Source organism: Miscanthus floridulus, chromosome 17, assembly GCF_019320115.1.
Source record: "Miscanthus floridulus cultivar M001 chromosome 17, ASM1932011v1, whole genome shotgun sequence".
NCBI lineage: Eukaryota > Viridiplantae > Streptophyta > Magnoliopsida > Poales > Poaceae > Miscanthus > Miscanthus floridulus.
The window spans coordinates 88,630,161-88,656,739 of NC_089596.1; the positions used below are offsets into that span (position 1 = coordinate 88,630,161).

Genomic DNA, 26,579 nt, shown 5'->3' on the forward strand with positions numbered 1-26,579 from the left:
TCAGCTCATAGAAGTATTTAAGAAATTGAGCCATTTTCCTTGCCTTTTCCTAATCTGATTTGATTGGAACTCCTGGTGCTTTCTCACTCTCTAACTCTAGACTATAGTATGGGTCTTTATCACTATACCTTCCAAAGGCCTTTTCATACTCTTGTGCAGTTTGTAGCATCAGGTAAGTTGAGTTCCACCTAGTGAAGTAACACACATGTAATTATGAATGTTCTTAGCTGTCCATGTGTCTGTTGTCAGGCTAACTCTTTCACAGTTGTCTTTCAAAAATGTCCTAAGTTTTTCTCTCTCATCATCAAACACTTTCACACAGGCTCTAGTGATTGTTCTTCTAATGGCAAAACAAAACGTGGACATGCTTTTGACATAAACTTTCTAAGGCCAGAACGTTCAGATAACACAAAAGGTTGCTCATCTTCTATTATCATCTCAGCAAAACTCCTCCTTAACTCCTCAGGATCAAATTTCTAAGTAGATAGAGTACCAACACTACTATTGTTAGGGCTAGGTTGTAGTTGTAAAGTACCTTGATTATCTACTACAGGTTTGTGAGGATTCTTCTTGCAGATTTTCAAATGAGCCTTCATGGAGGACGTACCATTTAACTTTGTGTCACAGTGGAGTTGCTTGCCGTAGTACTTGCACTTGGCTCTCTCCTCCCCATTATCAAGTTTGATCTTGCTGAAGTGTTCCCAAACATCTGATCTTGGAACCATGGGCTTCCTTTTCTTGCTTTCCTCATCTCCCACTTCCTCTCCATCCTTGGACTGCTGCTGCTCATCCTGCTTGTCATTCTCCCCATTTACAACTTCATTTTCATTCACTTGAACATTCAGATGCGCCACTGTTTCTTCAGTGTCCCCCATCTACAAGACATCAAAACAAAAACCAACCATCTACGTACTTAGTCAGGGTACAAACTAACTAACTAATCAACTCGCATTGTCACAAAGCAACCAACAGGCATCTGGATCTATTAGGCATTAAGCAAGAACAAGAAGAACTAAAGACTTACATTGGAGGACTGCTCTGTTCTTGCGGCCGTGGTTGAGGAGCTTGATGACGGTCGACGGTGGTGCCCCGCTGCTGGCCGCCTGGCACCCTGGCCTGCTGGGTGCGCCGCTAGCCGCCTGCCGCCTGCCGTGCCTCCGAAGGGTTAGGGTTAGGAGCGAGAGTGTGAGGCTCTACGTGCGGACGTGCGGTGCGACTCGATTCGATGCGAGGAGTGAAGTGGTGCGAGTGCGGGGTGCCGTGGTGGACTAGCGGTGGTGGGCTGGTGGCCAGTGGGCCGGTGCCTGGTGGGCTGGCGCTCAGCGACTCAACGCTCATGGCCTTAGCCTGCCTTACGAGAGTTTCTTGGTTTCTCAGTACTTCGGTTCGGTATGGCATAGAAACCGAAGCCGAAGCCGAAGCCGAACACCGAACTTCACAGAACTGAAAACCGAAACCAAACCGAAAAACCGAACTACCGACTATTCTGTTCGGTTTCGGTTCGGTTCAGTTCGGTGTTCGGTTTTCGGTGAAAAAGCGCCCAGGGTGAAGCTCGCCCTCACGCTCGCGAGCCCCGCCGCGTGCTCCGTGCACCGCACAGTTCGCCCGCTCCGTGCCGGCCGCGAGCTCTGTGCGCCGCGTCCTCCGCACGCCGCCCAGGCCACGAGCTCCGCTTACCCGCGTGCTGCTGCTGCTTCTCGCCATCGCCATCGACGCACTCAGCAAGGGAAGATGAGGAGAGAAGAAAGAAGAAGATGACATGTGGGGCCCACGTGTCAGTGACAGGGGAGAGATGTTGCGATGAAGTATACGTCTTCATATACGCTGCAGCTGGGCCCAGGCCGTGTCCATACGTATTCTGTGGCATATTTGTGGGAAACGAAGAATTGTAATGGTATGCTTTAAAATAGACGAATAGTAATGGTATTTCTCCAAACATTGAAAATGTTAATAGCATGAATCCAATAACCCTTTTTTTAGCAATCATGGAGCAGCATGTGAAACTGTTCGCTGGCCTATTGGGCTCAATAACGTTTGAGCGAAAGGGAACTGTGGCCCAGCCTACTGGCCCATTGGGCTCAGCGGTCGCATAGAGCCCACCACGTACCCACTTTGCTCGGTACATGTCGATCCGGTCCATGACTTCAGTAGAACATCCTGGTGAAGACAGGGATGAAAACGAATCGGGTACGGACGGATATCACCGATATTATATTTATTTTTATATTTCTGTTCAAATTCGAATTCGAATACGGATAGTGTCAACCATGTCGGATATGATACGATTGGATATCGATATCATAAATATGCGATTTAAGTATTCGAATACAGATACGATATCACGGACAGATCTCAGCCCGGGCGAATACGGTCAGAAAATATCATCCCGTTTTCAAAACAAACGAGTCCACTGTTCTCCGGACGAAGCGTAGATCGCTGCGGAGCAGAGGACGGGAGGAAAGGCGGTGAGTTCTTGAATCTTCCCCTCCTCCGCAGCTGAGCCTGCTCGTCAACCCGGCAGGTGCGATGATGCCTTTGGTATCTTTTGGGTTCTCTCGTACTTCGGTGGCTTGCCCTAGTGATTCGTGGGACTAGGGACGGGTATCTTGCTTGGTCGCCGGAGTATTCCTCTTGCAAATCAGGACTCCTGGACGCGGCCGGCGTGCGTTGATTTGTAGCTTTTCTGGGAAATCGAGATAGGGTGGTGGGTCCATTGGGGATTTCTGGATGTCTGTTACCCAGGAGCCAGGAGGGGAAAGGTTGAGATTGTTCGGACAGATAGATAGTGGCAAATCTGTTCTGTTACAACGTCTTGGCGATTGGTGGAGTAGGGGAGTGCATTGGGTGTCTAACACTGTTCTTGTTGCGACTGTAACAACTTTGCACTGAATTCCAACGGAGCCACAAATTGACTGAACTTTGTGGTTGCAGTTGCAATGGCTTTATGCTGAATGCCTGAATTGTTAGATTGGTACTTACCCACAGTTTGTCTAAAAGTAGCTGCGGAGTGCCCACCTTAATAATCTGGGTGGAAATTTCTCTCTTTTTAGGTTTAGTGATGTGTTGAATAAGCTGTAACTGTAAATGATTTTATCTATTCAGCTTTCGTGGTTGAGGTTTATGGGCAATGTTGTTTTCAGTCCCACCTCAATGAGTAGTGGACGATTATCACACTTCGATTCACAATAAGCTAGGAATTTCTTCTTGTACTTAAACCGTTTGAATTTGTTCAGTTTGTGTCAAAAAAAGATAAAACAGTCTCCTTAGAATGAAAACCATACTCCAGTGGATATTTTGGGGAGCCAGCTGTTAGCTAAAATTATGTATTTCGACCTTGCTGTGGAGAGGATTTTAGTTCTATTGTTCTTGCAGGGACTAGTTTATTTTGTTTATTTGGCACTCCCCCTTGGAGTCGATGATAATTGTGATGTATACACAACGTCACTTAGTAGGATGCTCCTTTATTTACATTCCTTTGGTACATGGGAAAATTTCCTTTTTCCCTTCGTTTTTCCAGTGAAAATGAACTGATCCATGCGAAATTTCTGCATTTCAAAAGGCCCTAAGTGTTTCACTCCTGTGTATCTTGCCTAGGAATCTCACATCTACTAATTCATCACAGGCATGGATGGAAAGAACTTCAGCAATAAACAGCAAGCTGAACAAAAGAACCTGGATGCAGTGACACACAGTGTTCCAAGCCAAGATCAAGAGGCCTTGAATCCGTTTCCAGATTCAGATGATGGAAACACCAGTCCGTTGAATGGCCATGAAGCTGATGTGAACATGGAAGCTGCCATCTCGACCGAGGACGTCATACGTGCTGGTGGGTTCGGAGCGAAGGATGACATTGGTAGCCTCCTCCCGACAGCAATTGATTCTACCGATTTCGAGGCCTCGCTGCGGGACGCCCGCGATTTCGAAGGCGAGAAAGAGGCGCCAGCACATCCTGGACTAGGATGGAAGGGGGAGAAGGCTGATGATGGAAGCAAACTGTCAGATGTGCCGCAACAGTGATCGTGCTTTCTTCTTCTGTAGCCCAGCTCCAGCCTTCAGAAAACCTTCTTTTCTGCCATATGTGTCTGGAGAGCTGCCCTGCGTATGAACTTTTTGTCACAATGTTTTGTGTGTAACATTACATTCTGCTTGCTTCAGTGCTGTATGAACATGAGGATGACGGTTCTATGTTGTCTGTTGTATAGCTCTCAACTCTGTTGGATGTCTGAGGAATGTATAATCCAGCATGGTTTCCTGTCTGTTTTAATCGCCTGCTGATGAGTGGCTACAGAGTTGCAATATGCGGTTGGTAGGTTCCGAATTCTTGAATAGAAAAAACGTGCAGTTGTCAGTGTCTCAGTGAGCCGACAATACTTGCCCATGTTCGGAGCACCCTCGTGCGTATACCACGCAGCGTCGAACAACAGGTGTGCATGCCTCGGAATTGCTCCTCTGTTATTTTCCCTTGCAATTGGTTACAGGTTCTTGACCACAGTGACCGGCGCCTCAGCACAGAGATCTGCTTAGAGGGCGATCGGAGAGTCGAGACAACGACTGCGCGCGAGATGCAGCAGATCAGTCGTACGGGCGGCGAAGAATGCATCAACGGGCATGCCACCTCCCTTGGTCACGGCCAGACCAACTCTGGGTCATGACTTCATGAGTGGACCGAGCTCAGAAAGATCTCTGGACGGGAGGGGGCGAGGCGACCTTATTTAGCCATTTCTGTTTCCTTTTTCAAAGAAAGAGGGATGAAGTCATAACTAGACCGTTTGTTTAATTCCGTTGCTTTTGTCAGCTAGCCATAGCGTTTAAGCTTAGAAACGGCTATTCACACTCTAGTTAGACATCTTGACCCTACAGGCTCTCACTCGAGTGTTTTTACACTCACCAGATAAGTCTGGTGGCCACCGAAGAGATTGCGCCAGAGCTTAGGCGCCCCATCCATAATGGCCCAATCGTTTGTTTTCGTTGTGCTAAGGCCTTATTTAGTTGGCGATTTTTTTTTGAAAAATGGTACTGTAGCACTTTGCTTGTTATTTGGTAATTAGTGTCTAATCATGGTCTAATTAGGCTTAAAAGATTCGTCTCGTGAATTTCGTCTAAACTGTGTAATTAGTTTTATTTTTTATTTATATTTAATGCTTCATGCATGCGCCCAAAGATTCGATTTGATAGGAAATCTTAAAATTTTTTGCAAAATGTAGTGGAACTAAACGGTACCTAAGGTCACCGAAGAAGTCCTATGCTCCTAGCAGTAGGGGCACTGGAGCTTAGGCTCATAGGTCGACAACAGTGAAGCAACCTATTCTTCCGGTGCTCAACAGGGGCACTGGAGAAAGGGCTGACACAGTGGTGATCGGTAGCACGTGGGAGTCTTCAAAATAGGGCAACAGAAACACCCGTGGGGTGCATTGGTGTCGATGTTTTACCATCGATAGCCTGCCACGGGGGTACCCGGGGCAGTATGTTCGGGCTTCGGCGTATGCTGAACTTGATGGTTAACGCAAGAGACAGTCGATTTACCCTGGTTCAGGCCCTCAATCGTGGATCGAGTAATAACCTTACGTCCAGTCGGTGTTAGCCTTTGCGTTGGGTTGATTATAAAGTGTTGTGTTGTACAATTGTTGTCTTCAACTCTCAGGAGCCCTGCCCTCCTTTATATAGTCAGGAGGCCAGAGTCCTAGTCGGTTTATAATGAGATTTCCTAGTAGGATTACCTAATAGTTCTACTACTACGATTATATAGGAAGAATCCTAGTTGGACTAGATCTTTTTTCTACCCCGCGGGGTATCCTGTGGGTCCCGCATCGACAAGCCCCCGAGCACTTCATGGTTGAGCTCTGAAAATCTCGCTCTGCTCCTTCTGGTCTTGTTGAGTAGGAACAAAATATCATCCGAGCGTTTTCTGAAGTGAAACCTTATAGCGCTTCTTGGGATCTTTGGGTGGTGAGTGCTTTTGAAGAAAAAGTGCATCCATCTGGTTGTAGCCCCCGAGCCTCTTGCTATTTGGAACAAAGAGCTGGAGGATCTTGTCTTGAAGTTGCCCTGATTGTTCGTTGAAATTTTATCAAAAAGAACTCGCTCGAACATGGCTTGTTCCGGGTTCTTTTTGCCGTAATGTCTTGAAGTGGTCTGCGTTGAGGAAGCCTATTGGTGACGTGCGCTTTTTCGAAAAAAAAGTGCACTCACTGAGTGTAGCCCCCGAGCCTCTTGCTATTTGGAATAAAAAGTTGGAGGGTCTTGATCCTTTATGTTGTTTAAAAATTTTGTATTCTGAAGTAGTCCCCGAGACTTGGATTACGTCATCATTCGAGTAGTTTTACGGTAAGCAGCCTCCGAGCTTATGTCAGAAAATTGCACTCACTGAGTGTAGGCCCCGTGCTTTCTCCGAGTTCTTCTTCTTAGAAAAGAAGTCGGATGAAGAGTCTTGATGTGTCGTCGTTGTAGTCTTGAGTTTCTTGTATTCTTGGTCTTTTGTCTTTGGTTCCGAGCCTCCGGGAATAGGTGAAAATTAAGGCCGAGCTCCCTAGCTCAGTGTTGTTTAAGCTATGATGCTGTCCAAGCCCCCGAGCGTATATCCGTGTTGTTTTGTTCAGAAAGAACTCGGATGCGTGGTTTTGGCGTATTCTTTGATAGTTTTGCTGTTGTCAGATGTAGTTGTATGGTGGTGGTTGAGTGTAAATGCCTTTTGTTCACGGGTTGTACTGTGCTGGTATATTCTTCCGAATATGCCCGTCTTCGAGTACCGCTTCCTCTCGCCTGAGTCGTCCATTATTGTGTCCTGTCTTTTCACTGTGTCCTTTGTTAGGCCTATTTCGTTGGTACTCCTAGTCCATGTGCGCCGATCCTTTGGTCTATAAATATTGTCCCTGAGTGCTTGTTTTCATTCATTGGATATTCTGTTGAAACCTTGGTGGTCATGAACATGGTAGTTTGTGAAGTAGAGCAGCCCCCGGGCATGTTTTGTACTTTCTGTGTGTCTTGTCGTAGATGGAGGAAGTCTTGTGATAGGGATTAGAGGTAGGCTGATCCCGCGACAGCATTGTGCCAGGATGTACGTGGTGGTAGTTGGAGGAAGTCTTGTGATGTGGGCTTCGTTTCTTCATCCGGCAGTTCTGGGTTGATCCTCGTCGCCTGTCTTGAGACCGTCCGGTGCAGATCAACACCATATCCAGCATCACATCGGTCTTGGGTAGACAGATGCCTGCCGATCTTCTATGCTCCATGTTGCCCTACCGTGCTGTCGATTTCCGCCTTGGATGCACTGCGTTCGTCCTTTGAAGAAAACAGTGTAACTGATGGCGGTTTGTCCTTCCGAGTAGCAATTTGGGACACGTAGTCGTTCCAGAGCCTAGTCATGTCCGTGTTCCTCTTTGCTACTTTGCTTTTCATGGTGCTGAGTTCGTTGGGTCTTGTAAGATTTGTAATCTTCTATTTTTGAAGTCGCTTGTAATGTAACGAATCTCATCTTCTGAGTTGTCTTTGACTTTTCTGTTGTGATCCCTGTCGTTCATGAGACTGCCGAGTTCTTTCTTACATAACCAGGTTCTTTTGTTCCTCGTGAGGTAGCCCTTTCTTTCTTCTTTCTTTCTTCTTGGTTTGACGGGTCATTCTTGTATCGATCTGATAATCCTGCCGTGGCGTTGGACGGATAAGTCTGAAATCTGCCCGTTGGTTTTTACCATTGTGAGGATTCGTGCCCTTCGTCGTTTTAGCTGCGTCGGTAAATGGACCATTGCGTTCCCACACTATGCTTTAACAGGCCTTGTGGGCCGTTTGTATTACTGAGAAATCTATTTAAAGACCTTTTATCTTCCTTTCCTTTGTCGCCCAGCTCTTGCCTTTAAACCCTAGTTCTCAAAAATCCGCCGCCGTCATTGTCGCCATCACCCGAGCACCATCATTCTAGCTTCATCTCCCTTAGCGCCTTTTTTTGCTTCCGCCAGTTCATGGGAAAGAAGAAAACCACAAGCAAGTCTCAGGCGACCTTCGTGGACGAGGAGTCATCCCTGTTTTTGATTGAAAACTAGGAGTTCGTGGCCATGAGGGCAACTCAGAAAGTTTGGCCGGCTCCAACAATAAGTGAAGACCAGCTGCGCGAGCTCGTTAGTGATGGCTTGATCCAAAGCAAAGTCATCGCTGAATGGAGAGTTCCGGGAAAGCATCGGGTTCCGGCTCCGGGTTCTGGTGAGATTGTCCTTTTTGTTTCCTTTGTCCGCGCTGGACTCTGTCTTCCTGCTTCCGCCTTCCTTCATCAGTTTCTTGGTTATTTCGGGGTTAGTCTGAACCATCTAACCCCCAATGCCGTTCTCCATCTTTCTGTTTTTGTTCACCTTTGTGAAGCCTTCCTTGGGATCCCTCCTTCTCTATCTCTTTTTCGCTTTTTCTTTCGTCTGAAACCCCAACCCCGCCGTGAAGAAACCAGTGCCCTCGGCGGTTGCGGGATTCAGTTTCGCCAGGGTCTCAAAATTAAGTTTTTTGACTATGACCTGGTTGATTCTGTCAAAGATTGGCGTGCCGAGTGGTTTTACGCTGCCAATTTGATCCCTTCTCTTGTTGTTCACTCTGGATCCGGTTCTGTGGCGAATGACCGATGGGACAAGAAGCTTGAGTCACTTGCTGAGATTCAAGCGATCCAGCCACTCCTTGATAGGATTAGCACATTGAAACAGCAGGGATTGACCGGCTTTGGTATTGTCTCAAGCTTTCTTCGTCGCCGGGTTCAGCCCTTGAAAGAGCGGGAACATCTCGGCTTTGAGTATTCTGGGGCCGAGGATCCTTCACGCATGGTCCCAGCTCTTGAGCTGACCGGTGAGGAGGTACTCGAGCGCCTCCAGAAGATGCTGAAAGGAGTGAGCGTCATTCCTCCTGCCGTCTCTGAGTTCTCGGCCATCAACCCGCCCCCAGCTGTGAGTTGTCTATCTTTTTTATTTGAGTTCTTTATGTATTCTTGCTGCATCCATTCTTGCTTAGCTTTTCTTTGTCTTGGTGTTTTATCTTTTTTCGCAGGAGCTTGGGCGGAATTTTGTCGATCCGATCCCCCTTGGTGTTCTCCCTGCCGTGGCGGAGACTGGGGATCGTCTAGCTGGTACTTCTACAATTAGTAAGTCTGAAACCTTTACAGCCCTTCCTGGGGTTTCTTTCAGATTTGTTGATGTATATGAAGAGTATGTTCCTCGTCTAGTCCCTGGCGGTCCTCGCAGTGTCCCGAAGAGGGGGCGAATGGACGGGTCTTCATCTGGCTTGCCTGTCTCTAAGAAGCCTCGCAAACCAAGTACTCCCTCAGGTACTCCAGTTGTTGCTAGCATGCTCTTAGGTGAGCACATTTAATACTCTTTGTTCTTTTATTTTTATGTTTCTCTCTTGAACCGAGTACTTTTTATCTCCTTTTCAGCGGGTGCTCTGGTTTCGTTGGTTGAGGAAGAAGAGGATGATGAAGTCCCCCTCGTCATGCGGCGGTGAGTTGTTTTTCATATTCTTGTTGCATTGAATTTCTCCTCTTTGTTTTGAATTTTAGTCTTGGACTTTTTGAAGTAATCGGAGGTCAGGTGTGAGTTCTTCCGAGGCTCCCGCGCCGACTTCTTCTGAAGCTCCGGTGTCGAGTTCTTTGGTTGCCTCTGTCCTGAGCTGTACCACTCCTTCGGTGCGGAGTTCTTCTACGGCCCCAGCCCCAGCTTCTTCTTCAGCCCCGGCTTCTTCCACGGCTCCAGCCCCGGCTTCTTCCGCGACTCCGTTGTCTGCTGTCCCGCTCTCGTCGCCGGGTTGCGGGGATGTCTTCGCCATCGTGGTTCCCCCTGCGAGGCCTTCTCTTGGTTTCGCGAAGAAAAAAGTAGTCGGGTGAGTAAATTCTAGCTTTATCTCTTTGGCTTTTATCTTCCTTCTTCTGGTTCTTATTGGTGCTTCCTTTTATCACTTTTCAGTGTTTCGTCTTCTCTAATTTCTTCATCGACTTCTTCTCTGCCTCCCGCCATGCCAACGAGTTCCGAGCCTCGGTACTCACAACATTCTGTTGATGAAGTCGCCGCAGGGGCTTCAGAGCTACCTGGCGGAGTTGCGGACTTGGTCGCTCCGGAGGTAACTGTGGCCGTCACGCCGGGTTCTTCTGAGGGTTTGGCTCCGGCTTCCCTGGAGGTTGCTTTGGTCGTTCCTCCTTCGCCCCAGCCGGCCTCTCCTTCCCCTTCTCTTGTCTTCGGTGGCCCCTCCTTTTCCGGTGACGTGGTGCAACAGTTCGATGCCACTCATCGGTTATCGGAGCTGACCGTAGCCTAGGAGAGCTTGTCGACCCTCGCGACTTCTTTTGGTGAAAAGCTCTAGGTAGGTTTTACTGTCGTTCCTCTTTTGCATGCTTGTTTTTTCTTCTATCCTTACGCTTTGTTTCTCTTTGCTTCTTTTTGCCCAGTCTTTTTCTCATGATCATTCTGGCTTCTTTTTCTCATCTGAAAATGAGAGGAAGTTGTCTTCGGAGGTGGACGCTCTGAAAGCCGATCTTGACCTTCTCCGGGTTGAGTTGGAGACGGAGCGTCAATTGCACCAAAAGGAGGAGAAAGCCCTTCGCGCCCGGGTAGTGGAGACGGAGAAACAGAGAGATGCTGCGGTGGAGTCTGCGAAGAATGAATGCAAAGGTGCCGCGGGTTCTGCCTATTTCTTCTTGTATTTTGACTTCTTTTTCCGCTGACTTGTTCTTTGGTGTTCTGTCTAGCTCTCCGAGTTGAGAAGCAGAAGCTCTCGGAGAGTATTGATGAAATGAAGGCCCTTGTCCGTTCTAGTCATAATAGAGCTGAGGAGGTAAATACTCATGCTGAGGAAGAACTCACCCTTGCTAGGCTGATTAGGCGTGGAGCTGACAGAGATCTTGTGCAGGCCCAAAAAACCATTGAAGGCTTGTCCGGGAAGCTGGCGACGGCTACCGAGAATTGGAATGCCTTGTGGAAATCTTTTCGTTCGGTGGCCGATGTCCTTCGGACTCCAGCGGATGACGGGCAATCTTGGGCGCAGTTCATTCCCCGGATTCCGACTCGTTTCCAAGAGTTCACGAAGAGGTGTGCCCAAGTATGTACCAAGAATGTGCTGGCCCAGGTTCGAGTCCTTGCTCCAGAAGCGCCTCTCTCCAAGATAGCAGAAGAAGCTGAAAGCCAAGAATATCTTGACGCCGTTGAAAGGATGGAGCCCGAGGTTGAAGATCTAGCCAGTAGGGTTGTAGATAGTCTAAATATTGATATTTCCCTTTCTGATGACAACGCTTGACTCGACTGAGCGTCCTCTTGTAATATTACACTTCTTTTTAAATGAAGATTCTTTATCTTTGTCGATGTATTCTTTGCCTAGGTGCGGTTGAAGTTACTTGACTTGCTGAGTACCTTGTCTTGTTCCCGTCTCTGCTCCGTAAGACAACTCTGTGCGTTATTCTAACGAGGCCCCTCGATTTGTCGAGTACTTTTCTTTTCTTCTTTCCTTTGTGATCCGTCGAGTGCTTTGTCCGTGCTATGACTCGGCATCCGAGTGCTTTCTTGAGTGGCGCTTGTGCTTTCCTGAAGAAAAAGTGTTCCTATCTAGATGTAGCCCCCGAGCCTCTTGCTTTTCGGAACAAAGTGCTGGAGGGTCTTTTGAAGTTGAAATTTCGGTCGACTCAGCCAATTTGCTTTTTGTTAGCTTTTAGCTACCCTCATTGGCGAGTTCAAGCGTTTTTTCAGCTATTTTGCTCTTGGCCGGGATGCTCAGGCATGTTTTCAGCCATTTTGCTTTTTGTTTCGGGTGTTAGCTTTTAGCTACCCTCATCGGCGGGCTCAAGCGTTTTTTCAGCTATTTTGCTCTCAGCCGGAATGCTCAGGCATGTTTTCAGCCATTTTGCTTTTTGTTTCGGGTGTTAGCTTTTAGCTACCCTCATCGGTGGGCTCAAGCGTTTTTTCAGCTATTTTGCTCTCGGCCGGAATGCTCAGGCATGTTTTCAGCCATTTTGCTTTTTGTTTCGGGTGTTAGCTTTTAGCTACCCTCATTGGCGGGCTCAAGCATTTTTTCAGCTATTTTGCTCTCGGCCGGAATGCTCAGGCATGTTTTCAGCCATTTTGCTTTTTGTTTCGGGTGTTAGCTTTTAGCTACCCTCATCGGCGGGCTCAAGCATTTTTTCAGCTATTTTGCTCTCGGCCGGAATGCTCAGGCATGTTTTCAGCCATTTTGCTTTTTGTTTCGTAAAAACAACTCGTTGGAAGTCATGACAAGACATGCAGTGGATGAATATCATCTTTTATTGATCATGAGTATAAACTAATACATATGTTGTTGAAGAGTATTGTCTTTCGTTGATTGTGAAAGTAGGTCCCTTGTGGCTTGCATATCTATTTCTTCTTGAGTTGTTTTTACGCGTAGAATCTTCTTAGCTGGCTGATGTGCCATGTATTGCTGACTTCTTTTCCATCTTCGGTCATTAACTTGTATGTGCCTGGTCCGGTGACTTTTGTGATGATGAACGGGCCTTCCCATGGACTGAGTAGCTTATGTCGTCTATCAGTCTTTTGTATCCTTCTTAGTACTAAGTCTCCGACTTGTAGTGCTCGAGGTTGGGTGCTCTTGTTGTAATGCCGTCTTAAACCTTGTAGGTATCTGGCTGATTGGAGGGTAGCATTTATTCTGATTTCTTCTGAGCTATCGAGTTCTAATCTTCTTGTGTGTTCTGCTTCTCCTTTATCGTATTGCTCTATCTTTGGGGATGTCCAGATCAAGTCGGCAGGTAGTACGGCCTCTGACCCATAAACTAGGAAGAAAGGTGAGTAGCCTGTTGCTCTGCTTATTTGAGTTCGTAGTCCCCATACTACTTTCGGTAATTCTTCAATCCATTTGGACCCATAGTCCACTAGTTCTTCGTATAATCTTGGCTTTAATCCAGCTAGTATGAGTCCATTAGCCCTTTCTACTTGTCCATTGGCCTCTGGATGTGCAATAGACGCATAGTCTATACTGAAACCACAGTCTTGTGCCCAGCTCTTGAATTCTATAGCTGTGAAGGGGGAGCCTAGATCTATGATGATTTGATTGGGCATGCCGAAGCGGTGCGTAATGTCTTGGATGAACTCGACTGCTTTGGTTGCGCTGTATTTCGCGAGTGGTTTGTATTCGATCCACTTGGTGAACTTGTCGATTGCTACAAAGATGTACTCGAAGCCGCCTTTTGCTTTTTTTAGGGGTCCTACTTGATCTAGCCCCCAGCAGGAAAAAGGCCAAGCGGGTGGGATGCAGATAAGATTGTGAGCTGGTACATGGGCTTGTCTTGCAAACATTTGGCAACTTTTGCATTTTCTGACAAGCTCTTCTGCGTCTTTCAAAGCGGTTGGCTAGTAGAATCTGGTGCGAAATGCTTTGCCAACTAGTGTTCTTGAAGCGGCATGATTTCCGGAGCAACCTGAGTGTATTTCGTCTAGGATCTCTTTACCTTCTTCAAATGAGACACATTTTAGGAGTACTCCTGATGATGCTGCTCTTCTGTAAAGTTTATCTCCTACTAGAACGTAGTTTTTGCTTCTGCGAGCAACTTGGGCGGATTGTACCTTATCTGCTGGTAATTTGTTTTCTTTGATATAGTCAATGAAAACTTGGGTCCATGAAGTGTTGATTATCAAGATCTGAACGCCTTTAGCCTAAATTTCATGTGTTGTTTCACCGGGTTGTTTGATAGAGGGAACTGATAGCTCTTCTATGAATACGCCGGGTGGAACCTTTGCTCTGTCTGATCCGAGCTTGGCAAGGACATCTGCTGCAATGTTGGAATCACGTAGGACGTGTAAAATTTCTAATCCTTGGAAGTGTTTTTAAGTTTCCGTATTTCAGCACAATAAGCACCCATGTTTTCTTTGGTGCAGTCCCAATCTTTGTTGACTTGGTTGATGACCACTGCTGAATCGCCATATACGAGTAGTCTTTTTATTCTGAGGGTAATCGCGACTCGTAGCCCGTGGATGAGGGCTTCATATTCTGCTTCGTTATTTGTAGCTTGCCATAATATCTGAAGGACGTACTTGAGTTGTTTTCCTTCTGGAGAAATGAGGAGAACACCTGCACCGGCCCCGCCTAGTTTGAGTGATCCGTCAAAGTACATCTTCCAGTGGTCGAGGATTGTATCTGATAAGGGCTGTTGAATCTCTGTCCATTCGGCCACGAAATCGGCGAGGGCTTGAGATTTGATTGCTTTCCGTGGGGTGAAATTGATGTCAAGAGCTCCAATTTCAACTGCCCATTTGGATATGCACCCTGTGGCGTCTTTATTGTGTAGGATGTCTCCGAGTGGAAAATCTGTCACTACGGTAATCTTGTGGCTTTTGAAATAGTGGCGAAGTTTCCGTGAGGTAATGAGTAGGGCGTAGAGTAGTTTTTGTACATGCGGGTACCGGGTTTTGGATTCTGACAGTACTTCGCTAATGTAGTATACTAGACGCTGCACTTTATACACGTGCCCTTGTTCTTCTCTTTCTATGACTATTGCTGTGCTGATTACGGTAGGAGTTGCCACGATATATAGCATCATATCTTCATCTTTCTTTGGAGGTGTCAGGATAGGTGATGAAGTGAGGTATTCTTTAAGTTTTTTGAAAGCTTCGTCGGCCTCCATTGTCCACTCGAACTTGTCTGTTTTCTTTAGTAGTTTAAAGAAAGGTAACCCTTTTTCGCCGAGTCTTGATATGAAACGGTTGAGGGCCGCCATGCATCCTGTTAGTTTCTGAACATCTTTGACACTTCTAGGTGGGCCCATTTCTGTTGTAGCTCAAATTTGCTTGGTGCTGGCTTCGATTCCGCGCTGACTGACCAAAAATCCGAGTAGTTGTCCTGAGGGAACTCCAAATACATATTTATTTGGGTTCAATTTCCATCTCCATTTCTTCAAGTTTTCGAAGGTTTGCTTTAAATCTTCAATTAGAGTGTCTGGGTTCTTTGTTTTTACCACCACATCATCCACGTATGCCTCCACATTTTCACCGATTTGATTCCCGAGGCAAGTCTGGATAGCTCTTTGGTACGTGGCACCAGCGTTCTTTAGTCCAAACGACATGGTCTTGTAGCAGTAGGCACCAAACGGGGTGATGAAAGATGTCTTGCTCTGGTCTTCTTCTTTTAGTGCGATCTAGTGATATCCTGAATAGCAATCGAGAAAAGATAATAACGCAGATCCTGCTGTCGAGTCAACTATCTGGTCAATGCATGGTAGCCTGAACGGATCTTTTGGGCAATGTTTGTTGAGATCTGTGTAATCGACGCACATACGCCACTCGTCCGTGTTTTTCTTCTGTACAAGGACCGGGTTTGCTAGCCAATCTGGATGTAGGATCTCCTTGATGAATCCGGCTGCCATTAGTTTTGTTATTTCCTTTTTAATTGCTGCCTTCTTGTCGGGTGAGAATCGTCGTAGCCGTTGTTTTATAGGTTTGGAGCTTTTGTTAACATCGATTCTGTGCTCAGCCAACTCCCTTGGGACTCCTGGCATGTTGGCTGGCTTCCAAGCGAAGATATCTTTGTTGTCCCGAAGAAAGTTGGTGAGCGCGAGTTCCTATTTTGCCGAGAGGTGAGCACTGATAGTTGCTGTCTTGGAGGTGTCGCCTGTGCCTAAGTCGATTTGCTTGACGTCGGCTTCTTTTGGCAGTGCGATGATGCTGGGCTTTTTAGCCGGTATTTCTAATTCTTCTTGGCTTGTTTCTGCAGCGATTGCGGCTATTTCTTTTCTTCCATTGTCGGCTTGCGCTTTAGCTGCGATCTGGATCGCCTGAACATCGCAGTCAAAAGTGCGCTTTAAATTGCTTCGAAGGGAAAGGATACCGTTGGGTCCTGGCATCTTAAGTAGTAAGTACGGGTAATGTGGTATTGCCATGAATTTGGCTAGTGCTGGACGTCCGAGAATTGCATGATATGATGAATCGAAATCGGCGACTTCAAATTTGATAAACTCTGTTCGGTAGTTTGAAGGAGTTCCAAAGGTAACAGGTAAAGTAATTTGTCCGAGTGGCATGGCTGCTTTGCCGGGTACTATTCCGTAAAAAGGCGTGCTTGTTGGCGTAATCATCCCGGCGAGTTGTAGCCCCATTTTCCTTAGAGTTTCTGAAAAGATGATGTTAAGCCTAGCTCCTCCATCGATTAGTACTTTGGTGACGGTTATACCAGCAATAGTCGGATCTAGAACCAATGGATAATGGCCTGCGTTTCCCACGCTAGTCCATTGGTCTTCTCTGGTAAATTGGATAGGATACTATGACCAATTGAGGTATCTTGGTGTAGCCGGTTCTGCTGTCATAATGGTCCACAGTGCTAGTTTTTCTTGATGTTTGCTTCTGTAATCCGGAGCCCCTGAGAAAATCACTGCTACCGTTCCCCTAGGTTTTTGGAATCCTTTGTCCTCGTGGTTGTCTTCTTCTCTCTTCTGATTGTCCTCTTTAGTGTTTTCCTTACTATCTTTTCTTGTGTATCGATCATTGAAAGTGTAGCAATTTCCGATAGTGTGCCTCCCACCAGGGTGCAATGGGCAACGTATGTTTTCAATGTCATCATATCTTCTTGGTTTGGGAAATTTCTTTGATTTGTCGGCCATTGCCACAGTATTGTCTGGTCTACGTTTTCTTTCTTGATGTCTGCTATTTCGTTGATTTTGCCTGTCCGAGTTGTCTTGGTTGCTTCTGTCTGGGAACCTCTCTCGTGTTTTTTCTTCTGCAGTAATCATCTTTTCTACTGTACGTCTGAATTCTTCATTGTTTCTCAGATTTTCTTTGCAGAAGTCTTGAAATTGCCATCTGGCCATGATTCCGTGAGAAAAAGCTTCAATTACTTCTTGTTCGGTTATGTCATGCACTTGAGCTCATAGTTTGCCGAATCGCCGATAATAGTTTCTGAGACTTTCACCTCCCTTTTGCTTGAGTCCTTTTAGTTCTGCATGAGTGATTGGGTGTGTAATGATTCCTGCGAAATTCTCACAAAAAGCTCTCTGCAAATCCTCCCAATTTCTGATAGATCCTGGATTTAGTTTATCGAACCATTGGAGGGGCATGGCCTCTAGTGCCATGGGGAAGAAGAGGGCTTTGATATCGTCGTCTCCTCCGGCTAGTTCAATCGATTGTGAATATATTCTGAGCCATTGCTTTGGTTCGGTCTTGCCATCATACTTGGAGTGATTAGATGGTTTGAATTTGTGAGGTAATCGCACCAATGCGAGCCTGTTCGCGAAACAGGGGAACCTGTCGTGAGCCTTGGTTTCTTTGAATTCAGATTCGGCGCCTTCCTCTGGCCAACTGTCGTTCTGATGGGAACAATTTTGCGAGGTTGTCTGGGTAGGAACCCTGCTCCTAGTCTTCCTTAGTTGTTCAAATCGGTGGCCTTGATTATGTTCCTTCCTACTTCCTCCGTCATGGCTTCCACCCGGCCCAAGTCTTTCGAAGGCGGATTTCCTTTGATTTTGATCTTCTTGCCGGTGGGTTGTTGATCTGGCGGGTAGTCTTGATCGAGCTTTCTCTTCATGTGTTCTCGGGATTGTCGATCGGAGCAAGTCCTGGAGCTGTTCATACTTCTCACTAGGATGCGAAGTTGCTCCAAGTTCTTCTAATGCTTCTCGAATCTTATCATAAGGCGTATTCACCGTGCGTCTCCCTTCGACTTCTCGTTGTGATTTTCTTCTGTTGTACTCATCCAATTCTGACTCGTATCTGGTCCAAGCTTCCCTGCGCTGCCTAGCACGGTGTTGGCGCCCTTGCTTCAACTTGTTTTTTCTTTCTCTAGCTTGTTTCTGACTATCCGTTTCTCCGTTGTAGCCCTGGGCAAAGGGTGATATGTTGGATTCTGATTCATCTGATGATCTAACATCGGGTGCTTCCGGGGGATTTAATGGTGATCGCGGTCGTTGGACCATGAACACTTCTCGCGCATGAGTCGTTCTATTATTGGCGTTAGTTTTCATACTGTCGGAGTCGCTGATAACTTTAGTGGATGCCTCGGTGTCGTAGATCGAGTCTCCTTCTTGGTAAGGTAAAATAGCTGTTGTTGTCGTGCCGACTAGTTGGGTTCCGCTACCTTCAGGAACGGAATCTGGCCAGTGGATGATACAGTCCCGCGATGTTATCATTAGCACGAGGCCCTCCTGAGCTCCTGTCAGTGGTATCCCGAATCTTGGATTGAAAAATCTTTCGACCTATCCTTGATAGGATCTTGCCATGTTGTCGAGCCCAAATGGTGAAGAAATCGACTTCTTGAGAGAATTCCGGGGGTAATCCGAGTTGTTTTGGGTTGTGTTCCGGAATCTTGCCAAAAAAGAACTCGGTTTCTGGAAAACACTCTGATAAAACTTCACTTTGGGGCTTGAATTCGAATCGGATACGAGTGGTCGTGAAATTCGATTTGATTCGGATACTATGAGCTGCGCGAATCTTCTGGTGAGCCGATCCGTTGTAGTCGTTGGAATAGGAACTTCTTTTAGATGATCTAAATCTTCGAGGAGATGGCTTTGAAGCTTGCCATTGTTGTCTGCCTCGCAGATCCATGAGCCGAAGATGAAAGTTGATCCCGTCGGGAAAATCATGTTGTCGAGGTCCATCGAGCTCTCGGAAGCAAAGTCACCGAAATCCCCTACCTGGCGCGCCAGCTATCGATGTTTTACCACCGATAGCCTGCCACAGGGGTACCCGGGGCAGTATGTTCGGGCTTCGGCGTATGCTGAACTTGATGGTTAACGCAAGAGACAGTCGATTTACCCTGGTTCAGGCCTCGATCGTGGATCGAGTAATAACCTTACGTCCAGTCGGTGTTAGCCTTTGCGTTGGGTTGATTATAAAGTGTTGTGTTGTACAATTGTTGTCTTCAACTCTTAGGAGCCCTACCCTCCTTTATATAGTCAGGAGGCCAGAGTCCTAGTCGGTTTATAATGAGATTTCCTAGTAGGATTACCTAATAGTTCTACTACTACGATTATATAGGAAGAATCCTAGTTGGACTAGATCTTTTTTCTACCCCGCGGGGTATCCTATGGGTCCCGCATCGACAATTGGATGGTTCCAGTATCTGAAAAACATTTATATCAGCTCTTCGGAATGCAAAATGGTTATCAAAGTGCCACTAGCTGTGAACTAACTTTGCATATGCATTGGACCCAGTGACGTCATGAGATGCAAGTGAAAATGCTTTTGAAAAGCTAACTTGGTGACTAAGGTGAAGATGTTAATGTTGGAACATGTTGGAGTTAGCGGATTAGAGATGCTTGCGCAAAAATAGTGCCTAGTGCAATTTGTTAGCACACCGCAAAGGTTCCTTGCCCCCACTGGGGAAGCACGGAAGAAAGCCTAGTGCGTAGTAGGGTATTAATTGTGGCTAGGGTTTGCCACCGGAAATCTCTAGTGGTACCCTATAACCTAGCATCAGAAGAAAGGGGTGCACTGCTCACTTGGCGGGGATTTTAATCCGAGCACCAAAAATGCTGGTGGGGACCACGGAGTTTTCCAGTGACCCCCTAGAACTCTCGGGTGTGCCACTAGTAAATTTCTGGATGCACCGGATTTGTTTGGTGCGGGGCACCAGAGAGGCACCAAATAAAAGAGTGGATTAGTTGTTTGAGTATAATGGCTAGTTTGACTTAAATCCTACAACAGAGTAGAAATCTCCGATGCTGGCGCTAGAGGGTGCACCGGAGAATGCCCCAGAGAGAAAAATTATAGGTTAAATTTAGACCATTGTATCTTCATGATCCTTTCTCCGCTGTTGCATTTCCAATAATCATCGGACTTTTTCGGTGACCTCAAAATGGTGTTGTCCATGCTTTTCAATGACAAGTTTTTGTAGGGGGTTATAAATAGATGTTGGGCGACCCTTTGTGATCTCTTTTGGTATTCTAGTTGAACCAACACCCTTGTGAGCTCTCTAGAACACCTCCCACTCATCTCTTTGCTTGTTGGTTGTTCCAAAGTGAGATTAGGAGAGATCTAGTGCATTTGCTTAGTTGATTTGCATCTAGTGGCACCAGTTCATCATTTGAACCTTGATTTTTTTGTTACTCTTAGTGGTTGCCGCCACCTAGATGGCTCAGTGATTGGAGGATCGTTGAGGGGCTAGTTGGTGATTATTGGCCACCTCTGATCAATTGATTATAAGGGTCTCTTGTGCTCACCTCATGGGAGATCGAGAAGAGCAACTCTAGTGGAATGCTCGAGGCTAGTTAGAGCGCTCCATGTTGATTGATTCGTACCACAACCAAGTTGAGGGTCAAGCTTGAGCAGCTTGTTAGTGCGCGAATCATCACACTGAGACTCGCCTCAATAAGGACATAAGTTGCTGACAAGCAAACAAACCTTGGGGATAAATCTTATTGTCAATTGCCTGGTTCGGTTTGCAATTCTACACTTGAGCATTTTCATTCTTGTTTTTACTAGCTTGTGTAGTTGTTGCTTGCTTGTTAGTGTAGCTCTCTAGTTGTAGTTGTAGTGTTAGTAAGTAGAGTAGCTAGTTAGTTGCTTTACTAGTTCAGGACAACTAGAGTAGTTGCTTTGCCTTTAGTGTGTGTTTGTGTGTTATAGTGGTAGATCACCTCTGTAACACCCCTGGTGTTACGAGCTTGGTTAGCACCGAGATTGAGGCCCGAGAGAGATTAGCCAAACAAGTTTTCGGGTTTTAAAATTTTAAAACACACATGAAATGATAAGCGAATCCTATGTGACTCACTTTTGTGGACTCAACTAAATATCCAAGTTAACTTACTTAGTATGTAAAAGTGCTAATGAAAATCCTAACAAGAAGAATGGGATAAGTCGTTTTAATTGTTTGGCACAGAAAATAATTTATATAAACAAAAATAAAATATAACTTGTGTGTAGTACTTAAGTAAAGTTGAAAATGCAACTTTAATTTTTGAAAATGAATGTTGTTAACCAGTGTTCTTGGGAGCTCAAAAAGCAAATTGGAAATTAAAATCAACCCTTTTCGTTAAGTCGGTAAACACTTGAACCATGTTTAAAGTGCCATTTTTGGCGAAATTATATTGAGCAAAATAATTAAATAGTGATTAAATGTTTTGTTCTTATGAGTTAGTATGAAGTATGGACTATTGCATGGCATACTTGTTGGATGGAGTTAACAAGGTTTAGACCTTTTAAAATTTTGGCAAAAGGGCCAGTGGTTGTTAGTCCAAAACTGAAATCTTTAATTTTTCTAAGTATGGAAAGGTAGTAGACAATGCCATTTTGGCAATTAATTTCTGAAAATTTTAGTTAAACACTATAGCTATGTTTTGTCACTGTTGATTGCACCGAAGTGTGATCTTTGTAATGGAGTAGGGGTTAGAGGGGTTTGAGCTCGTTTGGGCCATGCAAAAATCTCGTGAAGTTGCAAGAAGGTCACGATTGTGACCCGTGGCCGCGGTCACCACGTTGGTTCGTAACGCCATAGCCGCTGGTCGCGCTCTATCCCACAGGCTATGCCCTATCGCACTCGCGCCGCCATCTGGCCTGTTGCTGCGCATGGCTGCCGACTGCGGTGAGGTTGGGCCGTTGCACTGCCGTGCTGCTGTTGTGCGCTGCGGTCGCATCCTTGGCAGTGCTAAGCACAGCATCGAGGCCCTCACGCGTGCCACTGCTACGTGCTAGGCCAACACCGTGATGCGCTGAGCCGCTGTGCCTTGGTTACAGCTGCCCCATCATGCGCAACGCGCTCTCGGCCGCACACCTCACCTACGCGCCGCACTGCTCTTGTCATGTTGCCTGGCCTTACCGAGCCAGTCCTGCCACGAAGTTGTAGAGAGGGTGTAGCCTCATGCACGTGGAGCAGTCGTCATGTCGCTGTCCTCCCGCACGCCATTTTGTTGCACCGGCCCCGCGCGACAGCCTTACGCGCGATCACTGTTTCGCTACTGTCGTTCGTGTCCTGCCAAGGCCGAGCCATCCCATCCTGGCACTCCACGACGCGCTCTCTCTGAGCCTCACCCATGTGGATGCCCTCATTTCATTAACACAGCCTCAGCCGAAGTTGGCCGAGCCTTGAAGGGTCGCTGCCCTGTCTTCCCTTTACCACCGATGGAACCGCGCCGCTTCGCAAGTTAAATGTGCGCTTTCCATGATATCTCATCTCAATTCAGTGCTTCGATAGCTAGGAATCGAAGCTAGCTAGCAGACCAACCCGCACCAAGGCGTAGGCAAGCCCTGTTGCCGGCCAGATTCGAGTTTTTGCTCGCCACTGATCAGTTTCACCGCCATGCCGTACTCGTGTTGAGGGTGAGCCTCTTGTTACCAGTAGCAGTTCAATTGATGGGTGTTTCAAGCTCTCCTTGACCTCCTCGTGCCGGTGCTCGCCTTCTTTTGGTCAGAAGCTTCATCGGTGATGAGGTGACGCGCCGGTGTCCGCCATGGAGCATCGTTGCCTTGCTAGCTAGCACGTGGCTAGACCACCTCAGCCCATCCTGGTTTCAACCGTCACCACCGCGTGCACCTTGGTGAGCTCCGACTGCTTTTCTACCACTACGTTACCTCCATTAGGGCTCTAGGTCACCGGTACGGCCTCGCCGTCATCACGAAACACGTTGTCCCAGGCGCCACCATGGTTGGCTATGCTGCAGTGCCTCTCCTGGTACCTAACCGCCACCTCTAGAAGCATGCTGCCAAAACTTAGATGCTCGACCGCCGTAGGTCATCGAAGACCCTTGCCGATGGCTGGCATAACCGTAGTTGTCGCCGGTGTGCCACGCCGTCGCGCGCTGGCACACCGGGAAGCCTCCCGTTATGAATACAACACTTTTTAGGGTGTTTTGTGCAAAGCTTGAGTCTAATGAAATAGTGATTCACTGTGTCGCTTGATTGTCTAATAGTGTGAGCCCTCTTTTGCAAAAGCGCAAGCGCACGGGGCTCTCCCACCTTGGGCCGTTGTTGGGTCAACCGATCGAGCACGACCACGCCCCACGCGGGCTTCGTGGGCCGCTGGGCCAGATTAGTCGCCACTGGCCTTTTCCTTTTTCCTAAAGTGTTTTCTAATTTAGTTTCTAAAGCAAACTTGTAAATTTCATATAAATTTGTGTAGTTGATCAAAAATGGTGAAACTAATTTTGTTAGGTTTCCTAAAATCATGATCTATCTGCTAGTATATCTTGTTCACATAGCTTCATAGTATTTTCAGGAGTTATCTAATTAAGTTGAGATGCTTAATATTGTTAAGATATAAACTTGTAGGAATTTTGTAATAAATTGGTGATAGTGTTGGCTCTAAAAATTTCATAGTAAATTCCTAATATTATTAGGTGCTCACTATAATTTTTAGCTCCATAATAATTAGTTTGATAAGATAGCTAATGAGCCCTAGTTTGAATATATATTAAATCAATAAAATAAAGTAAAGAAACACCATGGGATTGTAGAACTAAAACACTTATCGAGAGACAACGCCTTATGCAACAATGTGGATACATAGCCTAGTACGTTAGTCATTAGAGCTAGCTCGTAGCTTGAGAGGCGTAATCATATTTTAAGAGTTGCGATTACCGTTGATTAATTGCGTCTCTGCGTTGCATCCACATATGTCATAATAGGAACAACGATGGATCATGGAGATGATCGGAGTAGCGGAAAAGATGGTGCCTTGATGATCGTGTCACCATGATGGAATGCTAACTTTTGGTTATATCTTACCCAGGCAAGCTCCGGTGCATAACCCCTATTATTTTGCACTTTAGTTTATGCTTGTGCATTAAGTTTAATGGAGTTGAATGAAATCCACTTGCATAAATATATCCTTATCCTATGAGTCTTACTAGTATGATAGGATAATGTAGATTGCTATGCTATAGGATTCCGGTAGAAGTCGAGTGATTACCTGTCACTCGCGAGAGATAGGAAAAGATATTATTGTTACTATTATCATCACATGGAATATGAATGGATAATAATTAGGGACTGAGCAGAACTATACTTTGGATTTGAAATTGGATTGTGTTGGGCAATCGAGCAAGGCTCTGGTTGCACTCGTTCCGCCTGTGTCGATTGAGGACCGTCCATTGTTGTGTATGGTAGTCAAGTCACAGACTTATTATCCTAAGCACATACTTACTTATGGGAGCAGAAAGACTTGTTACCCTCTTATCATGGGTTCTGGCTCTTTTCGAACTGACTTTTAGGGGTGGGTATTAGGTAGAGGTCTAAGCACCATACTGAGACTGGGTCTCAGGTGTTGGGGGCTTGGAGTCCAAGTTTGGATGGGGACCTGGACCCCTTAACAGGAGTGGAACGGGTTGGTCTTGTTTATGCCTGGGGTACAAGCAAGGCATGTGTTTCGGGGTACCTAGCTAGGATACATTGATTCGTGAATCGTTGTTTCTATGAGATGGTACAACTTGGCTATGGTCTAGCACCATAGTAAGAACTGGAATATGAAAGATGGTAAAATAGTTCTGATTGCTTATCGCATGCTTGAAAGTAGCATAGGTGCTTACATAGAATGGTTAGTTAATGAACTAATAATGACTGCTAATAAAATTGAATATAAGGGCACACGTTTAGTAATGCTTCCTACATATGCAATAACCCACAAGCCAGATAACCTTGCATATCCTTGGAGTCTTTTATTTTCCTCCTATCGGGTAAGTCTTACTGAGTACAATCGAGTACTCAGGGTTTTATTCTCCCAGTTGCAGGTGACCGGAGGATACATAGATCTGACTCTTGTGTGTGGAAACCTCTTGGTGGGCTCAGAGAGGATTCCTTTCACGCTACGACCATAGTGTTTATTTATAACATTCATTAAAAAAATTAGAAGAAAAGTTTTATGATCTGTCATCATATCTGGTTTATAAATGTTCACTATGTTAATGATTCACCATTAACCTTTATTTCTGCTGTAACTCTAATCATATGTTGTTCTCCGCTGCAAGATAAAAATGTGAACCTAAAATGTATAAACTCTTTTACAAGTAAAATTGTCTTAATTCCGCTATTGCATTCAACTTGTTTAAGTACTCTAATGTTGTAATAAAGTGATGTAAGAAATGATTAAGAATGTTGTAAGCTTTATTCTCTCATTTATTATCCTGACAGAAGAATGTGGATTTTGAGTTCTTCCTTAGGGTGTGCTCGACGGAACGGCATGATTTAGTGCACTCTCTTGGGTACTTAGTGTCTAATGGAAGACAAGTACTCTTGGGAGGGCATTAGATTAGGCGATTCTGCCACAACCTCGTTACTAGAATTGTTTAGGAGGCTTTCATTTGGGTGAGATAGAGCTAGGCAAAGTAGTGGCTATTAGTCTTGCTAATTATACTAACTAATTTGCTCTAGTGTTTGTGCTTTTAAAGCGAATGTTTTATAGGCTTTTCACCCCCGCCTCTCTAGCCCTCTAGATCCATTCATTTGTTTACGTGGGCCTAACATATAGAAAATTAGTTTATTGAGCCGCCTGCATATAGAAAATGAGACTACGTGGGGGTGGTCAGAAGGAGGATTTGCTCCGATTTGTCACGTGCAACATACCTCTTTTTATCAGGTTGCATGGGCTTCAACCAGCCCTGCACATACTCCTACATGGGCTTCAACTGGCCCTGCCCATACTACGGTGTAGTATCAACCTTCGATGCATATTCACACTTGGCCAACCTTCTAATTTTGGAACCACGACTGGTAACTTTTAGCCCTTGGATATAGATCTAATGCTTACGCATGACTCTCCCACCTTATAAATAACGCCACCCACGCATATCTATTCGAAACCTAATTGCCTCGTCACCTCCGTCATAGCTCTTACATATCTTTGAAACCTAATTGCGCCACCACAATATTCGTGCTTCCTCTTGCCATTGCATATACCATTGCATCATGCTCCTCGTGACAAAGCATTGTTACCTCTTCATCTAGTCCTTGCAACTCCATTGCCACTACTTATGCACCTCTCTTGCTGCCACATCTTGCACCAAGGCCACCACTTATAGTGTAACAAGAAAGGGAGGCACTTGGTAAGTGGTTCAACCAACAACGACATTGGTTCAACCTCACCAGTGGCTCCAAGGAGATACACCTTACCAAGAGCAAGCCCGTTCACAAAGAGCATGGTATGTGATTGTTTACCAAAAAAATATGCCTCTCTTGAAAAGCATGCTTCAAGAAGGTTGAATGATTAAACGCTAGATTAGGATTGTGTTAGGTGGGGTTTATGATTCGGGGATGACAATTAGGTTTTGGGCATCAAGACGGATTTTAGGGAAGCGATGGTTGGTGGTTCGATAAGGTTCTGGTCACCACCTAAATTGGAAGGAAATGCATTAGAGCGGCTGCCAACCACACTACCAATTACGAAACATGACATGTCGACACTAGTGGGAACATGGGTTAGGATGATGCTACAGGGGCATGCAAGAAAGAGGAGGTGGCAGGAGGAGGAAAGAGGATACAAAGAAGCAGGAAGGTGGAGACGAGGGGCCACGCACTCGACAAAAGCATGATGGCTCATGGCATAGCCAAGCCCCCCTTTTGCTTAACTGAATAGCAGGAGTATTATATAGCACACTGAGAAGTTCTATTTAGCTTATGGAATCTCCATTCCATTCTATCAATTTTTAATTATTCTTTTGTAGTTACTATATGTCTTAATGTCTAGTATCCGGACCACAT

At 45.9% G+C, this 26,579-nt stretch overlaps 1 protein-coding gene across 2 annotated transcripts; it reads left to right on the forward strand.

Annotated features, from left to right (window-relative positions):
* The first annotated feature begins 2,384 nt into the window (after positions 1-2,384).
* On the forward strand, positions 2,385-4,256 carry LOC136518443 (uncharacterized). 2 transcript variants are annotated; one of them, XM_066512101.1, is made up of 2 exons: positions 2,385-2,521; positions 3,623-4,256. In XM_066512101.1, exon 2 carries the CDS (start codon positions 3,625-3,627, stop codon positions 4,015-4,017), a length of 393 nt encoding a protein of 130 aa, XP_066368198.1. In that variant the 5' UTR covers positions 2,385-2,521; positions 3,623-3,624; the 3' UTR covers positions 4,018-4,256. The 2 variants fall into 2 exon arrangements, with proteins under 2 accessions (XP_066368198.1, XP_066368199.1); XM_066512102.1 differs by having other exon boundaries at positions 2,402-2,465.
* Positions 4,257-26,579: the final 22,323 nt, after the last annotated feature.

Excerpts from the sequence above, each read along its gene's own strand:
- LOC136518443 (XM_066512101.1), top strand. The coding sequence starts at position 3,625 with ATGGATGGAAAGAACTTCAGCAATAAACAGCAAGCTGAACAAAAGAAC.